The sequence below is a fragment of the Hypomesus transpacificus genome, chromosome 23 (assembly GCF_021917145.1).
Source record: "Hypomesus transpacificus isolate Combined female chromosome 23, fHypTra1, whole genome shotgun sequence".
Lineage (NCBI taxonomy): Eukaryota > Metazoa > Chordata > Actinopteri > Osmeriformes > Osmeridae > Hypomesus > Hypomesus transpacificus.
The window spans coordinates 12,524,920-12,540,431 of NC_061082.1; the positions used below are offsets into that span (position 1 = coordinate 12,524,920).

The following is a 15,512-nucleotide window of genomic DNA, read 5'->3' on the forward strand; positions in this document are numbered from 1 at the left end:
CAAATGAAATGTCACTTAAAAACCTTTATTATGAATCTGTGATAATAAGACATGACAATGTGATTCAAACATTGCAGATAAGCTGTAAAATAAATGTATAAAAGGAATCAATACAATAAATCATGATTGGTATGCATTTACCCATCCAGAAAATAGGATTCTTAAGTGTGCCGACCAAAGTAACAGAGCCATGTGCAATTAGGATTACAAAGGAACCTATAACATTCTAATTTAAAGACCTCACAACATCCACAAACTTTACAGTGATTTATTTGTATACGCATCATTCTTACACATGTATCAGTAGCATATTTCCCATTCCCCTCTAAACACATTCTAGTGCTGAACATGAACAAAATATGTTGCTTTGATTATGTTTGAACATGAACAAAATATGTTGCTTTGATTATGTTTGATTGGTCTGTAATTTTATAAAAATTGGCAAATCTTTAGAAAGCCTAACAGATTTCACTCTCTTTTCAGTCCAAGGCAAGGGCCTCTCTCTGGTGCATTCTGCATCCATCCTGCCAATGGAGTAATCACTGATCAGATAGGACTGGATTTCAAATAGTGCTGTCGAGAAGTAGCTCGTCTGTTGTCCCAGTCACGTCATTCTGGAGATCATTACCTCTACGTAGGGTGGAAAGCAGTTTGCATTTCTAGACCAATTCCAACAGTCTCCCTTTCCTGACAGTCCCAAAACCTCCGGAGATGAAGGTGTGATGTCACTAGCAGCAGGTCGTCCTGGCTCTCTTGCTGTTGGAACCACCAGAGTCCTCCAGGTTGACGGTGGGCGATACCTGAGCCTCGTTTCTCTTCCTCAGAATGGAGGGCAGCACCAGGTCAAACAGTGTCTCAAACAGCAAGTCTACATTGTAGCCAGTCTTAGCACTGGTTTCAAAGCACATCTTTTCCGCAGGCAGGCTGGTCTTTTCATCCAGGCCTTTATACCGCAGAACCCTTCCATACAGAGCCAGGGCGTCATCCTGGCTCACCTGCTCGTGGCCCGCCACACCTGGGAGGGAGGCAGGGGAGGAGGGTGGGGAGGCTGGAGGGGTGGGACATGCAGAGGGAACCCTGGGGTCCATCTCCCCAGCCTCCCCCTGGTCCTGACCCTCCCTCCTGCCATCGTTGGCCTGTACAAACTGGGCCCTGGGGTCGGTGAGGTCGGCTTTGTTTCCTACAATGGCATAGAGGCAGTCGTGGTTGGCGGTGTCTGTGAGCGACAGGAAGCGCTCCTCTAATTCGGCCAGGCTCTGCCAGTTGGTAACGTCATATGTCAATATGACGGCTGCTGCACCGCGACAGTACATCGAGCCCAGGCCGTGGAACTGCTCTCGACCTGGGACACGAAAACACACCGATAAATGCCAATGTACTGTATTATTCGTCCACGCAAAAGGTTATACAAAGGGTTTACATTGTCTTTTTAGATCAATCCTTGGAAAGATTTGCATGTTAATAAGGTAGACAGAGTAAGGAACATTCGAGGTGGAATGAAACAGAGGCCAAATGCAGAAATACAGAAAGAATATGCAGTGTGAGCCAGTGGTTCAAACATAGAGAAAGTCATTGTTTCTGAGGTCTGTAGTGACCTCATGTGTCAGAAGAGACCAGTCTGGTCTGGGGGAAGACCAACTCAGAGAAACCATTGTTCTTGCTGTTTACAGCAGCCATAGTATGTGCAGAATTCCCAAGGTACATGGGACATTGCCCAAAATCGAATTCACAGGTTCACAGATCCCAATGCAATTGAATCATTTAAATGTTTAGGACCAGTTTAAAATGTAAACCCAGTCTAATCAAGAAGGATAAGCCAGAAAGATGCGAAGCAAATTGTTTGTGGGAATTTGTGAGCTTTGATGTTATGTGAGGGTGAGAAGTTGTGTGTAAAGCTAGGATGTGACCCATGGTTACATTGACATTTAGTCATTTAGCAGACGCTCTTATCCAGAGCGACTTACAGTAAGTACAGGGACATTCCCCCGAGGCAGGTAGGGTGAAGTGCCTTGCGCAAGGACACAACGTCATTTGGCATGGCCAGGAATCAAACTGGCAGCCTTCAGATTACTAGCCCAATTCCTTAACTGCTCACCCACCTGACTCCCATGAGTCATTAGCTGTAATTCAGTACTACAGTACCATCAACAAAATAAGACAGGGTCAGCAAGCCAGAAAAACACTCCCTTATCAGTAAATAAGCACTGGTAAAACTATGGAAAGGGAAAAGACAGGAAATGTTGCTGTGGTGACGATCATAGTCTTGTCGTGTGACTGATCATGTGACATCTGCTGACCCAATCAGCTGAGAGAGAATCAACGTCAGTGATTGGATCACAGGACATACTGTGTATTAGATAAGTTGGGCCCAATACAGGTTTAACAAAAATTGAAAACAACAATTTCCTATGATACTGGTAACATTTATGTTCATTTACAATAAGGAACTAACACAATAAGTGGATGTAAGACTTGTGGCTAGATAACAACAGGACAAGAGCCTTTGACTGGTTCACTCAGAGATCTTGCCTATTGTGCTTTGACCCAGTGACTCTATGCTATGTTAATTCTAATAGCAGTGAAGTAGGCAAAAGTGCTAACAGCATCTAGCAGGTCAGGGGGATGTGGAGCACAGACGGGAAATGTTGCTCTGGTGACTCAGTTCCTATTTATCTCTCTTACTATTATTCTATCTCTCACCAACATGGCCACTGACTGACGCCAATGAACCTATGGATGTACTCACTGACTAGGCTATGTGGTTATAGGGCCAATAGTTTCCCATGTGGTTAACAATAATAGTTTCCCATGTGGTTAGGCCCAATAGTAATGTGAGCAAACTGAGCAAAAAAGCATTGACTAGGCATATGCCTACCACTGTCCTGGCCTGTTGTGTTATTTGACAAATGTTGATTAAGTTTAGCCCAGTCCAAAGACTGAATTGAGATAACAAGTTATTATAGGTTACTAGCTAACTAACAAGGCCAAATACCCCAAATATGTGAAGGGGCTGGAAATCTGTTCAAATATCAGCCAATAAACCAGTAGTTGTTGAGTAGTTGTTCTGATAGAAAGTGCCAATTTCACAGCAAAACAAAACAATGCCTGCCACTAGTGTTAGACAAAAGCTTCTAATGACTAGTCGATCTTATTATGACCTAGTCTATGGCCAGCATGGGCCACCTTACCATAGTTTAATTCATATAAATGTCAAATGAAATGTATTTCACAAAACTAAACGGTCCCTTTTGGCCATGTGGGTTGAAAAGGGCTATTGACTTAGTGACAGCCTACATAAATCGTGGGTTAATCCGAGTTAACACATAACGCCCTCATTGCATCTACTTTCAAACAATGTCTCAAGCTCTCTTTGTGGTTGAGTAGCCCAAGTATGGAATACCAGTATGGCCAATACAGAATATGTCTGAAAAAAAAACTGTCACACTTTAACTTAAATGCCTAACTTTACTTGAATGTTTGTGGTTTCAAACCTCTAAAGGCAAAAATAAGAAACACAACATGTTATAGGCCTACAAGTAAATGGAGAATAATATTTGTTGTTGTCCTATTCAGCCAAACTAACCATGTAAAACAGCGCCTCCACTAAAGTCACGGGCTCTACGTCGCCTAAAGCTATATGGTAACGTCACTTGAAATGCTTAGGATGCAAAAAAATATGGAAGACGAATGTTCATCAAAGTTGTGCAACTTGTTCTATAACAATAACTACCTGCAGTGTCCCATATGGAGATGTTGTAGGGTCCCCACTGTTTGAGAAAGAAAGCCCCTCCAACAGTGCTGATTGTGTCTTTAAACCGCCTCTCCGTGTACCTGTGAAGAAGAGACGTTTTCCCGACGTTCATGTCCCCCAGGATGACAACCTTAACGTCGGGCTTCTTCATCTTTGATAGCTCGGGCATGGTTCTCTCTGCGGTGATACGAACTCACTCCTCTTTCTTAGCCTTAGCTTACTATAGCAACCTCGGAAAGTGAGTTTGCAAGCCGCCAGTAAAAAAACATGTTAGTTTAGATTGTTAACGTTACTTTAAATGTATATTGCCTAACAACGCAAAACAATCAAAGTAGTGTCAGTGGCTAGCAAGCCACCTTGTCTAAATGACATTAGTGATGTGTCGTTCGTGAACGATTCGTTCATTTTGAACGAATCCTTATAAGGACTCGGGAGTAACGAGTCCTCTCAACGAGTGATTCGTTCATTTCCCGACTCGGTCTTTCTACGAGTCTTTGGATCATTTTTCACGTGACCTGCATAGGCTCTGTAGCTAGAGGAAACGAACGATTCGTTCCTTTCCCGACTCGGTCTTTCTACGAGTCTTTGGATCATTTTTCACGTGACCTGTATAGGCTGTAGCAAGAGGAAACGAACGATTCGTTCCTTTCCCGACTCGGTCTTTCTACGAGTCTTTGGATCATTTTTCACGTGACCTGCATAGGCTCTGTAGCTAGAGGAAACGAATGATTAGTTCCTTCCCCGACTCGGTCTTTCTACGAGTCTTTGGATCCTTTTTTCACGTGACCTGCATTGTATTTTTTAGTAGAGGAAACAGTTTCCTTATTCCCTTTCGCGTGGCCGCTGTTTTAGTAAGACGTGAATGAATTATATTCGCTCAAGTCATCATACTGACTGGTTTTGTTATTTTCACTCTACATTTACACTTACAGTTTAGTGCAGTGTTTGACGTGATAATTAAATGCTAGTGTGATAATACATGACCAAATCATACAAACTCATGATACATTATTTTAATGCAGGAATTTATTTTGAAATAGTATTTGCTGGTGCACATGTCATGCACTAACCTACAGTGGACGTATAGGGGCTATACGTCCTTTGCAGTGGACGTATAGCCCCCAACCCCCCCCCCCCCCCCCCCCCCCCCCCCCCCCCCCCCCCCCCCCCCCCCCCCCCCCCCCCCCCAACAAGTTCCTGTATAGTGTGGAACTAAACACACCTTTAATAAAAAATAAGGATGGAATAATTGAGTTTTGACTTGAGTCTCCCTTTTTACACATCGGCAACAATGTTGTCTCATTTAAATCATAATCGGGTGATAGCCTACGTGTAGAATTGATCATGTAATTTACTAATCTGTATCTTTAAGGACCACGTGACCACGCGTCATGTTCTGGGAAATCTTCCATTTCAGAAAACTGTTCCCTCGTTCACCCCCTAATCCATAGACATGACATCGTGATTGAGTATTTGAGAAGACATCCATAAAAAAAGCGCTTTCAAAGAGGGAAGCTACAGAGAAAGTGATAAAGTATACATTGTTGCATCCTTTTAATTTGTAGGCTAGATGAACAAATCTTCTTCCATTTCTAATGGAATGCACCCCTTTTCGCCCTAATAATCAGTTATCCCGTCTTTGCAGCAGCAGCCTTATGATTCTACAAAAGCTGAAGCGTTTAAGTCGGTGTGCCCCCGTTTCAATAACTAGCAGATTTGGTGTAGGTAAGATCTGTTTCAATAGACAGCAGCAATAGAAACCGTTTATGGCAGCATGCAACACGGGACTTGGATGGTTTCCTCCATGTTTTTGTTGATTGCTGTGACACTTGTTTATATTAATGAGAAAGGTAAAGTAGAGACCGCCATTATCTGATCAAACTACTGGTAGATTATTGCTAACGACTAGGTTATAATTGATATGACGTTAAATAAATTGCGTTGCTCCCCAATGGCAGCTAGGCTATGCTTAAAATCCGGTCCACGGAGGACCTCTGCCTGGGAATGCATTTTAAACGACCCGCGGCTGAGGCTTCTGTACTGTAGGCTAGCATGTGACCCGCCACAAGATTCATAAACCACTGCATTCCAAGGATACACTAACTAACAACAACGGTAACCAAGCTAAATTAATGTTTTCAATCACGAAGTCAACAAGGACAAGCTCTGCAGCTGGCAACAGTCTCTCTATTTTGTCATGACTGTGTAAAGTTAATGGCGAGGGACATCAAGAGCGGACAAAATTATTTAAAACAATTCTAAGATGATGCAATTGCGTGTTGTCCCATTTACCAAGAGACAGACGCCGAAAAATCACGAGACAGTAAGCAACGATAGGGACACGCCACCGGCGTGATCAGGCGAGGCACCGGAAGTTTTATTCACACTGCGTTTGGACAGTTGAGGCAAAGTGACCTTAGTAGACCTTCTTCCATTTCACAATTATTGTGAAATGGAAGAAGTTTGGAACCCCCAGGGGTTCTTAGGTGTGGCCATCCGGTCAAACAGAGTGATGAGGCAATCAGCAATGTTTTTGTCTTGACAATGGAAATAACCACCCATTTTTCAGAAACCGATTACCTTGGCCTCTTTGATAAGAGTCTAATTTCCCAAATGAAGGGTCTACATCAAAAACGGATACCTAGATTTGACCCTCCACTAACCTCTGAACAAATGACTCCCTTTCTTCTCAGGCACCCCACACAGAAGCATGGATGAAATTCTTCCCCTGGTAAAGAGTATAGTTCCTCCATTAACTTCCAAAAAGCACAAAGGCCAGGACGGTCGAATAGGGATTATCGGAGGTTGTCAAGAGTAGGCTATGTCATATCTCAGAATATTAGATAACATGCATCTTGAGTTTTTTTCTTAAATAAAATCCCAATCTTAGATTCCTGACATCTTATTGTCTTATCTTTCCTCCAACCCCTCTCATGTTAACGGTATATAAAGGTACACAGGTGCGCCATATTTTGCTGCCATCTCTGCACTCAAAGTGGTAAGTGCATACATACACACGCTGTTATGTTTATCTAGAATAATATGTTGACCATGTTACTTTGCTAATGGCTTCTTTTTCTATGTGCTTCTAGGGGGCTGACCTGTCTCATGTATTCTGCTCCAAAGATGCTGCCACTGTCATCAAATCCTACAGCCCAGAGCTCATAGTCCACCCTGTCCTGTAAGCATAACAAGTAACAACACTGGGACAGCCAGGATATGGTGTGGATCAAATATGATCATTTGTCCAAATGCCCCATTTTAATCACACTTGAATTAGAACAGTTTTTCATGATTTAGTGCAAAAAAAAATGGGAGGGGGGGGGATATGATTGAGGGTATCGCTGCAGTGTGTTCGCGCATGTCTGTTTCTTAGTGCAGTTTTAAGTGAAGCCTGTATGTCTGTGTGTTTGCAGAGACAGTCCCAATGTTGTGGAGGAGATTGAGAAGTGGCTTCCCAGATTACATGCCCTGGTGGTGGGCCCAGGGCTGGGGAGGGATCCCATGTTGTTAAGCGCTGCCAGGGTATGGGATTGACTCATGCACATACTTTACACTCTTTTCTGTCAAATGACACTTTATTGAAGGATAGATGCTCAATATCATATGTTAAATTGCCCCTAACTGTTAGTTTTGTCTTTCATATTTAGGAAGTTATAGAAAAGTCCAAGGCAAGAGATATCCCCATAATCATCGATGCAGTAAGTGCACCTTCAAATCCTGCGTATAAAAAGGGGTCATTTCTATATGTTGTCTAAGGCATTCGATTGAAGGGGTTTGCCTCCAACAGGATGGACTGTGGCTGGTGACTGAGTATCCGTCTGTGATCCATGGTTACCAGAAGGGCATTCTCACACCCAACTACATGGAGTTTACCAGGCTGTACGAGACTATGGTGGGTTAAGGTAGCATGATTCAGTCAATTGCAGTGGCTTTGCTAAAGCAAATCTCGGTGGTCAACATGTGTTTGTGTTCACAGATCCATCAGCCCCTCAACGGCAGTGATCTTCTGTTGACTGCCAGGCAACTCAGTGTTGCTATGGGCAACCTCACAGTGGTGCTGAAAGGAGAGGAGGATCTCATCACAGACGGCAGCCAGGGTCAGTCGTGCAATACGCAACCAGTCTCCCGCTTGCATTTCCTACTCACTGCATCACGACCTCACTCAAACGTATATACACACAAATATGTAGGGGTCTGACTGTCCTGTGTGTGTATGTGTGGTTAGTGATTTCATGCAGCCAGGAGGGCAGTGGGAGGAGGTGTGGGGGCCAAGGGGACCTCTTATCCGGGTCACTGGGTGTGCTGGCACACTGGGCCTACGCCAATTCTGCAAACCTTTCCACAAGGTACAGTTTTGACAAGACAGAGCACTTAGTGCTAGAAATTGTTTGTGTCTCGTTTAATACATGTACATTTTATTTTGCGATAGCATCAGTTAATTTTTTTCTTTCTGGTTCTCTAATGTTTCCTTTTCTCTTCTTTCCCTGCCCCTCTCTCCTCAGCAGCAGATTCAGCCCTTCTCTTGTTGCAGCATGGGGGGCCACTACTCTGACCAGGCAGTGTAACAGACAGGCCTTCCTCAAACATGGACGTTCCACCACCACCTCGGACATGTTGCAGGAAATCAGCCCAGCCTTTAGAGTTCTCTTTGAGGGAGAGTACTGAGCGTCCGGTGTACATACTGTAAAGTCTCACATTTATACGTCCATACACTGCACAACAAACACACACTCACCTTCTATGGGAACTCTAAACTCTTTCTCGCTGTTCAGATAATAGGATAGGATTAGGCCCGTCTTCATCAGAAAAAGTGGTACGTTGTTTAAATTAACAATATAAGCCACAGCTCTTGCATGTAATCCAGAGCAAGTTTCTGTTTTTTGTTTTGTTTATATAATTGAAATTAACAAAATAAAGCTATTTTCCTGCTACCCAAATGCCTGAATGTCTGTATCAATAAGCACTTGGCAATGTGTTTGATATCTGTCTTTGTTGACAATTCTCATTGTTAACATCAGAGATTGTCAAATATAATCCACAAAGCATGTCATACTCTTTATCATGAACATAATATAGCAATCGACGGGTGATCACATTCAAAGTGTCGTCTGTAAAACGTTGTATTCCTTTAATTATGACATTGGCATCCATCAAATTATTTCACCAGGAGTTAATTTTCCACCAAGCTTTATTACTGCAGCACTTTACATTTCATTATTTGGTTTTCATCAACCACCAGAGGGGGACATCGGATAAACAAACCAGTTCAAGCGCTTGCGTACTTGGTCACCCACTAGTGCCATCCTCGGTCCACGCTGAACGAGGGACGCAGGGCTGATGCACCTTCACCGGATTTATGGACTGGATGTATTGTAGCCGTAAACAACTTTGAAGTACTATTTGAAAGGTACAGATCGTTAGATATCAAACTACCATTGGCTTTCATGCAATTATTTAATTACCGCTCAGACATACGCTACTTGAATCAGTCATTAGCTAACGTGAACTTCTAGCCAGCAAACCAGAGCTAGGCTAGTTTAGCAAGATAATACTCTGTCAGCTAACGCGTTAGCTGGGCAGCTTGTTAACATTATTCAAATGATCAACAGGCAGTGAATTTTCGCACTAAATGTTTATGAAGGTTAATATTGTTAGTAAGGTATATTTAGACTAGACAGTTAGGTAACTTAAGGTAGTCCTACAGTATGCTGCTTGTTTGGAATTAAAGTACATTTGATTACAGTTCAGGCTATGGCTAGCTATATGGATTGCTACCAAACTAGCTAGATTGGCAAGTCGACCTCTTCAGATGTCAGTTCCGATCCCCGGCACTGTAGTCGTGTAATAGCTAGCTACAATAGGTTGTGCACAGTTTTATGGTTATGCAGTGCTTGGTTCAAGCACCGTGTTTACTGTATGTTATAGGCCTGGTTTGATCGTGTCTGTTGTTAGGCTTTGCGGGTCTCCCGGCTGAAGATGTTAAACCCGGCAAATGGAGACCCCGTCCACGTCGTCACAAACTATGTGGAAGAATATCTGGACTTGGTCGAGTCACTACCTTTCGACTTGCAGAGGAGTGTGTCTCTAATGAAGGAAATCGATGCCAAATATCAAGGTAACTGAAGTTAGCTACCCGTGCTACCTCAACAACTGTTCCGTTAGCTAGCTAAGCTACTAAAGTATAAACAGTTTTTTTTATTTTATTAGCTATATATACGTACATACGTACAGTACCATTTCAGGGTATTGTTTAGAGATGGACTACATACAGAATTAATCTAACTGTCTTGACGAATAGTTTACAGACTTGCAATAATATCCAATTGCCCATTATTCTTTCGTAAACAAAGCCATAAGAGCAGGTTGTTTGACAGTACTGTTCTCACAGACACATTCAATTTTTTTCAGATGTGTTGCAAGAGTTGGATGATGCCTATGAACGTTACCGTCGGGAGACTGACCCTCAGCAGCGGCGCCGACTACAGCTGGCTATTCAGAGAGCTCTGATCCGCAGCCAGGAGCTGGGAGATGAGAAGATCCAGATTGCTGGTCAGATGGTAGGTGACTTATGTTTAGGCTTATTGACCTTAAGAATGGACACATTTGGTGTGCAAACACACTCCTAGATGGTGTAATATCATGTGTGACATCTTCTCCTAGGTGGAGCTGGTAGAAAATAGGTCCCGCCAGGTGGACTGGCACTCAGAACTCCTGCACACCACCCAGGAGACCCCTGAAAGTAACATCCCCACGGCAACATCTGTAACAACTCCCACGGCCTCCTCGATGTCACCGTCCTGTGCCACCATCACCCCGGGCAAGGCAGGACACCACGACAAGCGCCGCGATGAAGTCACGCCAAGTTCATGCAGCGTGGACAAGTCCAGCGGTAAACGTTCCAGGCGGCAGAAGAACGGCGAGAACAGGGAGAGCTACGGAGGTCTGGATCCCAGCGAAGAGGCAGGTATGGGGGCATCCAGGGAGAAGAGGGCCAAGACCTCGAACAAGAAGAAAAAGAGGTCAAAGGGCAAGTCAGAGAGGGAGGTGTCACCGCCAGACCTGCCTATCGACCCCGATGAGCCCACATACTGCTTGTGTGAACAAGTGTCGTACGGCGAAATGATTGGCTGTGATAATGATGAGTGTCCAATCGAGTGGTTCCACTTTTCCTGCGTGGGACTGCATCACAAGCCCAAAGGGAAGTGGTTCTGTCCCAAGTGTCGGGGGGAGAATGAGAAGACCATGGACAAGGCCCTGGAGAGGGCTAAAAAGGAGAAAGCCTACAACAGGTAGCTACTTTGTCTGGGCCTTTGGACAATCTGTTGTCTTGTCAGTTCTGTGTTTATTGTATTTTTCTACTCCAATTTACTATCAATGCTGTTGGATGGCAAAAGTTACGAATTGGAAAAGAGAGGGACGTCTTGACAAATGTTATTTTTGTACATCTGAAGTCGCTATTCAGTGACTGAAATTGTTCTCCCTCTGGTCATCATCATATGTGTAGTTAACAAAATGCAATGCAACCCCACGTGAATGAAAGAAAACTGCCCTGCACTTACACACCTATGATTCATATTGACTGCTACATCATGCATGCATCCTTGCCACTAGCCATATTCTGTTACCATGCTTCATTCAACAAATAAAACATTGAAATCAAGAGTGTGAAGTTATTTAAAGATACAGGTAGACAGAATTGCTCTTTGGAGACATTAATATGTTAAACATATTTGTATTAATTCAGACCTGACCTGTGTTTAGTGACCGTCCCCATGCTTAAAGTGCCATTAATTTTGTAAACCTGCCGAACGGCATTAGTCTACTAGAAAATGTAATGATTAACACGTTTTTTTAAGTGTGTTCAACAAAATGCCTATGACCTGGGGCAGTGACAACTGAAATATTGTGATAGTAGATTATGTATCTAGGCTGCAGGGACTTTAACATGCAGTGTTTGTTCTCAAGTCTTACCAGTCTAGGTGCTAAACCCAAACAATTGCTTCAGTCTGCTTCCATAGCTGATGGTAAAATGTTTCACCTGGCATTGTGAAAATTGTATGTATGTTGTGCAGTCTGACTTACGCTTCCTTCTGATAACATTCATGAGCCCGGCCAGCCATGTGTCTATTATGAAATCCCAAGTGCCAAAGGGTTCCTCTCCATACTTCAACTCCACCTGCCTGCACCCCGACTGTCACACTCAAAAATAGCATAGCAGCAACCCATCACGTGTTCTATCAGGTGTCACCCAGGATCATGGCTGGACTATCCATGTCTCCAATGAATGTTGTCATGTGTTTCTGTGTACAAGTAATGTGTTTATGTATGATCTTTGCCAATAAAGTATTGATAAATTCTTGATACGTATTTGTTGTATGTGTAGTTGTTCCAGCGTAATAAACAACTTTAGAGAATGTTTGTGACATGAGAAAATGACCAACCAACACTGGTCCTTTCATAGTAAAGACTTTGCCTTTTTTTATTTACAAGTGCTGAAAAAAGAAACGGTGGACAACCAGTGCAAAATCTGTACATAAATGTGTTTCCTATATACATGAGGACTGAACAATAGAACAAGAACACTCTTGCTGTCATGCATGTAACAGAGCTCACAACACAGCAAGAACATGGATTAATCATGTGGTTTGGGTCTAGTTTGTGTTCTGGGGATTGAAGGTAAAGTCCAATAATGCCACTTGGACAGGGTATCTTTTGATATACTGGGTGGGGTGGGGGGGAATACAGGGTGTGGGAGGGCATACAAAGATATATCAGATTATCATGATTATTTGATATTTTACCCAAACATAACACAAATCAGTCCACCTCATTTCATTCAGCTAGACAGTTTAAAGGGGGCAAAGTCATTGAAGATTATCCATCCCTATTGAGATTCAGCACATAATGTCCTATTATAGACCAACACAAGAAGGGAGGATGGAAAGAAATAAAAATTTTAAAAAATCACCCAGGGCTTAAAAAAAAAAAAAAAATATAGCGAGTCAGGGAAGAGGGGAAAAAGTAAAGTGCGTAACAAAGCTTAAAATCTGAAAAGGGGAAGATTGGGGGGGAAAAAATCCAAATTAAGATGTACTCCTCTAAAACTCGCGTTACACACAGCAGAGTTGGAGACAGAGAGCAACGGAGCCAGGAAAGGCTATAGGTGTGTATGTGGTCAACTGTCCCTCCAGCTCTGTTCTACGATGGCTGACACACGCTTCTCATACTCCCTCTTGTTCTCTTGATACAGCTGGGCCGCCTGGCTGTTGGCCGGGCTGTTGGGGTTGGGCTCATCCAGCAAGGACTGGGATGAAGTAGGGATATGTGATAAGGGATGGGTCAGGAGGGACAGATGCTAACAATGTACATACAAAACAGCTACAAATATGACAGGTTTACCAAGCATGAATGACCATAGGTATTTTAAGAGTTGGAGCTCTAGTAAGTCTGTCCTACTTTAAAACAATGTTTTATTAACCAGTGCTTAAATAGTATGAATTTTCTACTAGGGTACTTGTAACATTAATGGCTTTTGCAGGAACTACAAGTAGTCTTTCTAAGGGGCCAGACAACTTTTAACCGTAGCCTACCTGGATAGAAGTAAGAATGGAGGATACATCATAGGTTGGACTCCATCGGTTCTGTAGGATATCCAAGCATATACTCCCATCTGCGTAAACTGTAAATACAACACAGAATGCATAGAACACAATTGTAAACCATAATCCTCCTTTGTAAACACCATGATGTTCTTCCCCCTCTTTAATTATAAAATATAATTCAGAACAGCAGTTCAATTACCATTTGGATGAAACATCTTTGACACAAATCTGACTGTTGGAGGCTTGTTTGGGTATTCTTCCGTAAACTCTACAGTAAGCTTGAATGTCCCTGTGACAGAAAAGATGGAGCATAAAACAGGTAAAGACTGTGCTATAGTGCTGAATTAATTATCATATTCATGTACATTAAGCACACGTGGATTCAGGGAGTATGTATGATAACAATAATAAGTATTGTAGTCTCACCGTCCTCAAAAGGTGTCCCTTCGGGGCTGTAAACAGAGATAAAAGGAAACATCAGACTTCTGTTGGGTTATAAGTTGCTGTTGTATCATAATATTTGTATACAGTTTCATGTATTGAAGCAAGTTAGTGCCTGTGCATTCGTACTGACTATGCTATACAGTTTAACCATGCCATGGTGCACTCCACCGTCAAGTTATTCGACCATACACCAAGTATGCCTTGCCATCTTACCCGAAAATGACCGCATTCCACACCATGATGTTGTTTTCTGATGGGGCACCGCTAACACCAGCTGGTGGGTCCTCCTGTAGCCTGCAGTGGGGGATCATTGGAAATCTCAGTTCCACGTGTCAAACAGCTCGTTAGCTACATGTACATGCAAGTAACTACATGATTTTTAATCAACTTTCCAAAGGCTAAGATTTTGTTTAGTCGTATGGTAGCGTCAATTGCAAGTTCAGCTACATCAGTAGGAGTTATATCTGCTTTTTATTGTAGCACTAGCCATGTTCGCAACTATTTACGTATCACTATGTAGTCTAGCTACATTCAATGAAATCTAACTAGTGGCTAATATGTACAGTGGTTTACAGCTAGTTGATAGCGGCTAGGCTAGAACGCCAACTAGCTAGTCTAGATAGGTAGCTAAATAAAACCGTCCCATGTCGCAACATTACCAGACCATTATTTCAACACCAGAGGTACAGTACTAGCTAGCGAGGCTAGCACGTTCAAGCGAAAAAGTCGTCAGACGTAGCCTGGAGGTGGTTTGCCCTGGCTACAGTGGCAAATAATCGTACTATGATCGTCCTAGGACAAGTAGACAAGGAGCATTCCACTAATTATTTGATATCTAGCGAATGTTGACTAACTTATGAGTCTGAAGTTAATCGACGGTGAATTGAGTCTGCCTGCACTTACTAGATAGCGGCTATGTGTTTAGCCATAGCTGTAGCTGCTATCTAGTAGTGGTGATGTAGCAACGAGCTAGCTTCACACGAACCAACATCAAGCGTTAACAGTGAGACGACCATTCTTGATCTACTCACCGCTTAAAGTCTCTCATAAGCCGTCTTCTTGCCGGTGTCGACATTGTCTAATGTGTGATGGATAATTGTTTTATTAAGGACAAAGGACTTATTGCTAGGGAGATTTGTTGTTGGCAGCTAACTAGTGTTTACTAAAGTATTTAGTTCCTCTTCCCCCTTCCCCCGACAACAGGAAAATGCGATTCTACCTTAGCTCCTGGCAATTGGTAAATCCCTCGGTATATTCGGCAATACCACTTCTGCAAATAGGGGACACCACTCCAGTGTATGACCAGAGAAATGTCACAAATTAATTTTCTATTTCAGTCCAGACATATTTGAATTATTGGTGTAGTGTTTAGACATCTTTAACATAATAGTGTATAATTGGCAGGGATATGAACATACAACCACTGTACACTTCGCAGCTCTCATCCCACTCAAATAATTTTCTTAGACCGGAGGGGGAGTGGTTATCGTGACGTACCTATTTTTGCAGTGAGGTCAGAGTGTCCAACGACCAAGGTCGGCCGTAGTTTGAGCTGGTGACAGGAGAGACAATCGGGTGTACATACACGTGAAGGTGGGGTGGTCTGTGGTTGACACAAGTTTATTGTGTTTATGGTGGTATACTATTAATTGTATAACTATTCAGTAATTATTGTATTTTTTTTGTCTTGGGCCCTCAAATTCGATCCCCCA

General features: G+C 42.8%; 4 protein-coding genes across 8 annotated transcripts; 2 read left to right on the plus strand and 2 right to left on the minus strand.

The window, feature by feature from the left end:
- Positions 1-9: 9 nt before the first annotated feature.
- Positions 10-4,142, minus strand: rab20 (RAB20, member RAS oncogene family). Its single transcript, XM_047046428.1, has 2 exons — positions 3,731-4,142; positions 10-1,342 (listed from the first exon to the last, which is right to left on the minus strand). Exons 1-2 carry the CDS (start codon positions 3,918-3,920, stop codon positions 729-731), a joined length of 804 nt encoding a protein of 267 aa, XP_046902384.1. The 5' UTR covers positions 3,921-4,142; the 3' UTR covers positions 10-728.
- Positions 4,143-5,269: 1,127 nt separating this feature from the next.
- naxd (NAD(P)HX dehydratase) lies at positions 5,270-8,685 on the plus strand. Of its 5 annotated transcripts, none has more exons than XM_047046426.1 (11): positions 5,270-5,285; positions 5,397-5,601; positions 6,445-6,565; positions 6,704-6,749; positions 6,844-6,932; positions 7,168-7,276; positions 7,402-7,452; positions 7,542-7,646; positions 7,731-7,851; positions 7,980-8,100; positions 8,257-8,685. In XM_047046426.1, exons 2-11 carry the CDS (start codon positions 5,526-5,528, stop codon positions 8,417-8,419), a joined length of 1,002 nt encoding a protein of 333 aa, XP_046902382.1. In that variant the 5' UTR covers positions 5,270-5,285; positions 5,397-5,525; the 3' UTR covers positions 8,420-8,685. The 5 variants fall into 5 exon arrangements, with proteins under 5 accessions (XP_046902382.1, XP_046902379.1, XP_046902381.1 ...); XM_047046427.1 differs by lacking the exon at positions 5,270-5,285 and adding an exon at positions 5,710-5,866 and having other exon boundaries at positions 5,535-5,601; XM_047046423.1 differs by lacking the exon at positions 5,270-5,285 and having other exon boundaries at positions 5,301-5,476.
- Positions 8,686-9,045: 360 nt separating this feature from the next.
- On the plus strand, positions 9,046-11,414 carry ing1 (inhibitor of growth family, member 1). The gene is made up of 4 exons (XM_047046743.1): positions 9,046-9,161; positions 9,707-9,869; positions 10,163-10,311; positions 10,415-11,414. Exons 2-4 carry the CDS (start codon positions 9,731-9,733, stop codon positions 11,045-11,047), a joined length of 921 nt encoding a protein of 306 aa, XP_046902699.1. The 5' UTR covers positions 9,046-9,161; positions 9,707-9,730; the 3' UTR covers positions 11,048-11,414.
- Positions 11,415-12,207: 793 nt separating this feature from the next.
- On the minus strand, positions 12,208-15,025 carry ube2al (ubiquitin conjugating enzyme E2 A, like). Its single transcript, XM_047046794.1, has 6 exons — positions 14,832-15,025; positions 14,014-14,094; positions 13,783-13,808; positions 13,556-13,645; positions 13,345-13,433; positions 12,208-13,058 (listed from the first exon to the last, which is right to left on the minus strand). The coding sequence occupies exons 1-6, from the start codon at positions 14,873-14,875 to the stop codon at positions 12,930-12,932; spliced, it is 459 nt and encodes a 152-aa protein (XP_046902750.1). The 5' UTR covers positions 14,876-15,025; the 3' UTR covers positions 12,208-12,929.
- Between the last annotated feature and the right edge of the window lie 487 nt (positions 15,026-15,512).

Bases quoted from the DNA above. Each gene is read 5' to 3' on its own strand.
- rab20 (XM_047046428.1), bottom strand. From the start codon at position 3,920: ATGCCCGAGCTATCAAAGATGAAGAAGCCCGACGTTAAGGTTGTCATC. The intron at 1,343-3,730 runs GTAGTTATTGTT...TTCGTGTCCCAG, and splicing joins CTCCATATGGGACACTGCAG to GTCGAGAGCAGTTCCACGGC.
- naxd (XM_047046423.1), top strand. From the start codon at position 5,347: ATGGAATGCACCCCTTTTCGCCCTAATAATCAGTTATCCCGTCTTTGC. The intron at 5,477-6,444 runs GTAAGATCTGTT...CTTTCTTCTCAG, and splicing joins AACTAGCAGATTTGGTGTAG to GCACCCCACACAGAAGCATG. The intron at 6,933-7,167 runs GTAAGCATAACA...GTGTGTTTGCAG, and splicing joins CTCATAGTCCACCCTGTCCT to AGACAGTCCCAATGTTGTGG.
- ing1 (XM_047046743.1), top strand. From the start codon at position 9,731: ATGTTAAACCCGGCAAATGGAGACCCCGTCCACGTCGTCACAAACTAT. The intron at 9,870-10,162 runs GTAACTGAAGTT...AATTTTTTTCAG, and splicing joins AATCGATGCCAAATATCAAG to ATGTGTTGCAAGAGTTGGAT. The intron at 10,312-10,414 runs GTAGGTGACTTA...ATCTTCTCCTAG, and splicing joins TCCAGATTGCTGGTCAGATG to GTGGAGCTGGTAGAAAATAG.
- ube2al (XM_047046794.1), bottom strand. From the start codon at position 14,875: ATGTCGACACCGGCAAGAAGACGGCTTATGAGAGACTTTAAGCG. The intron at 13,809-14,013 runs GTAAGATGGCAA...CTCTGTTTACAG, and splicing joins TGGAATGCGGTCATTTTCGG to CCCCGAAGGGACACCTTTTG. The intron at 13,059-13,344 runs GTAGGCTACGGT...ACTTCATCCCAG, and splicing joins CCATTCTTACTTCTATCCAG to TCCTTGCTGGATGAGCCCAA.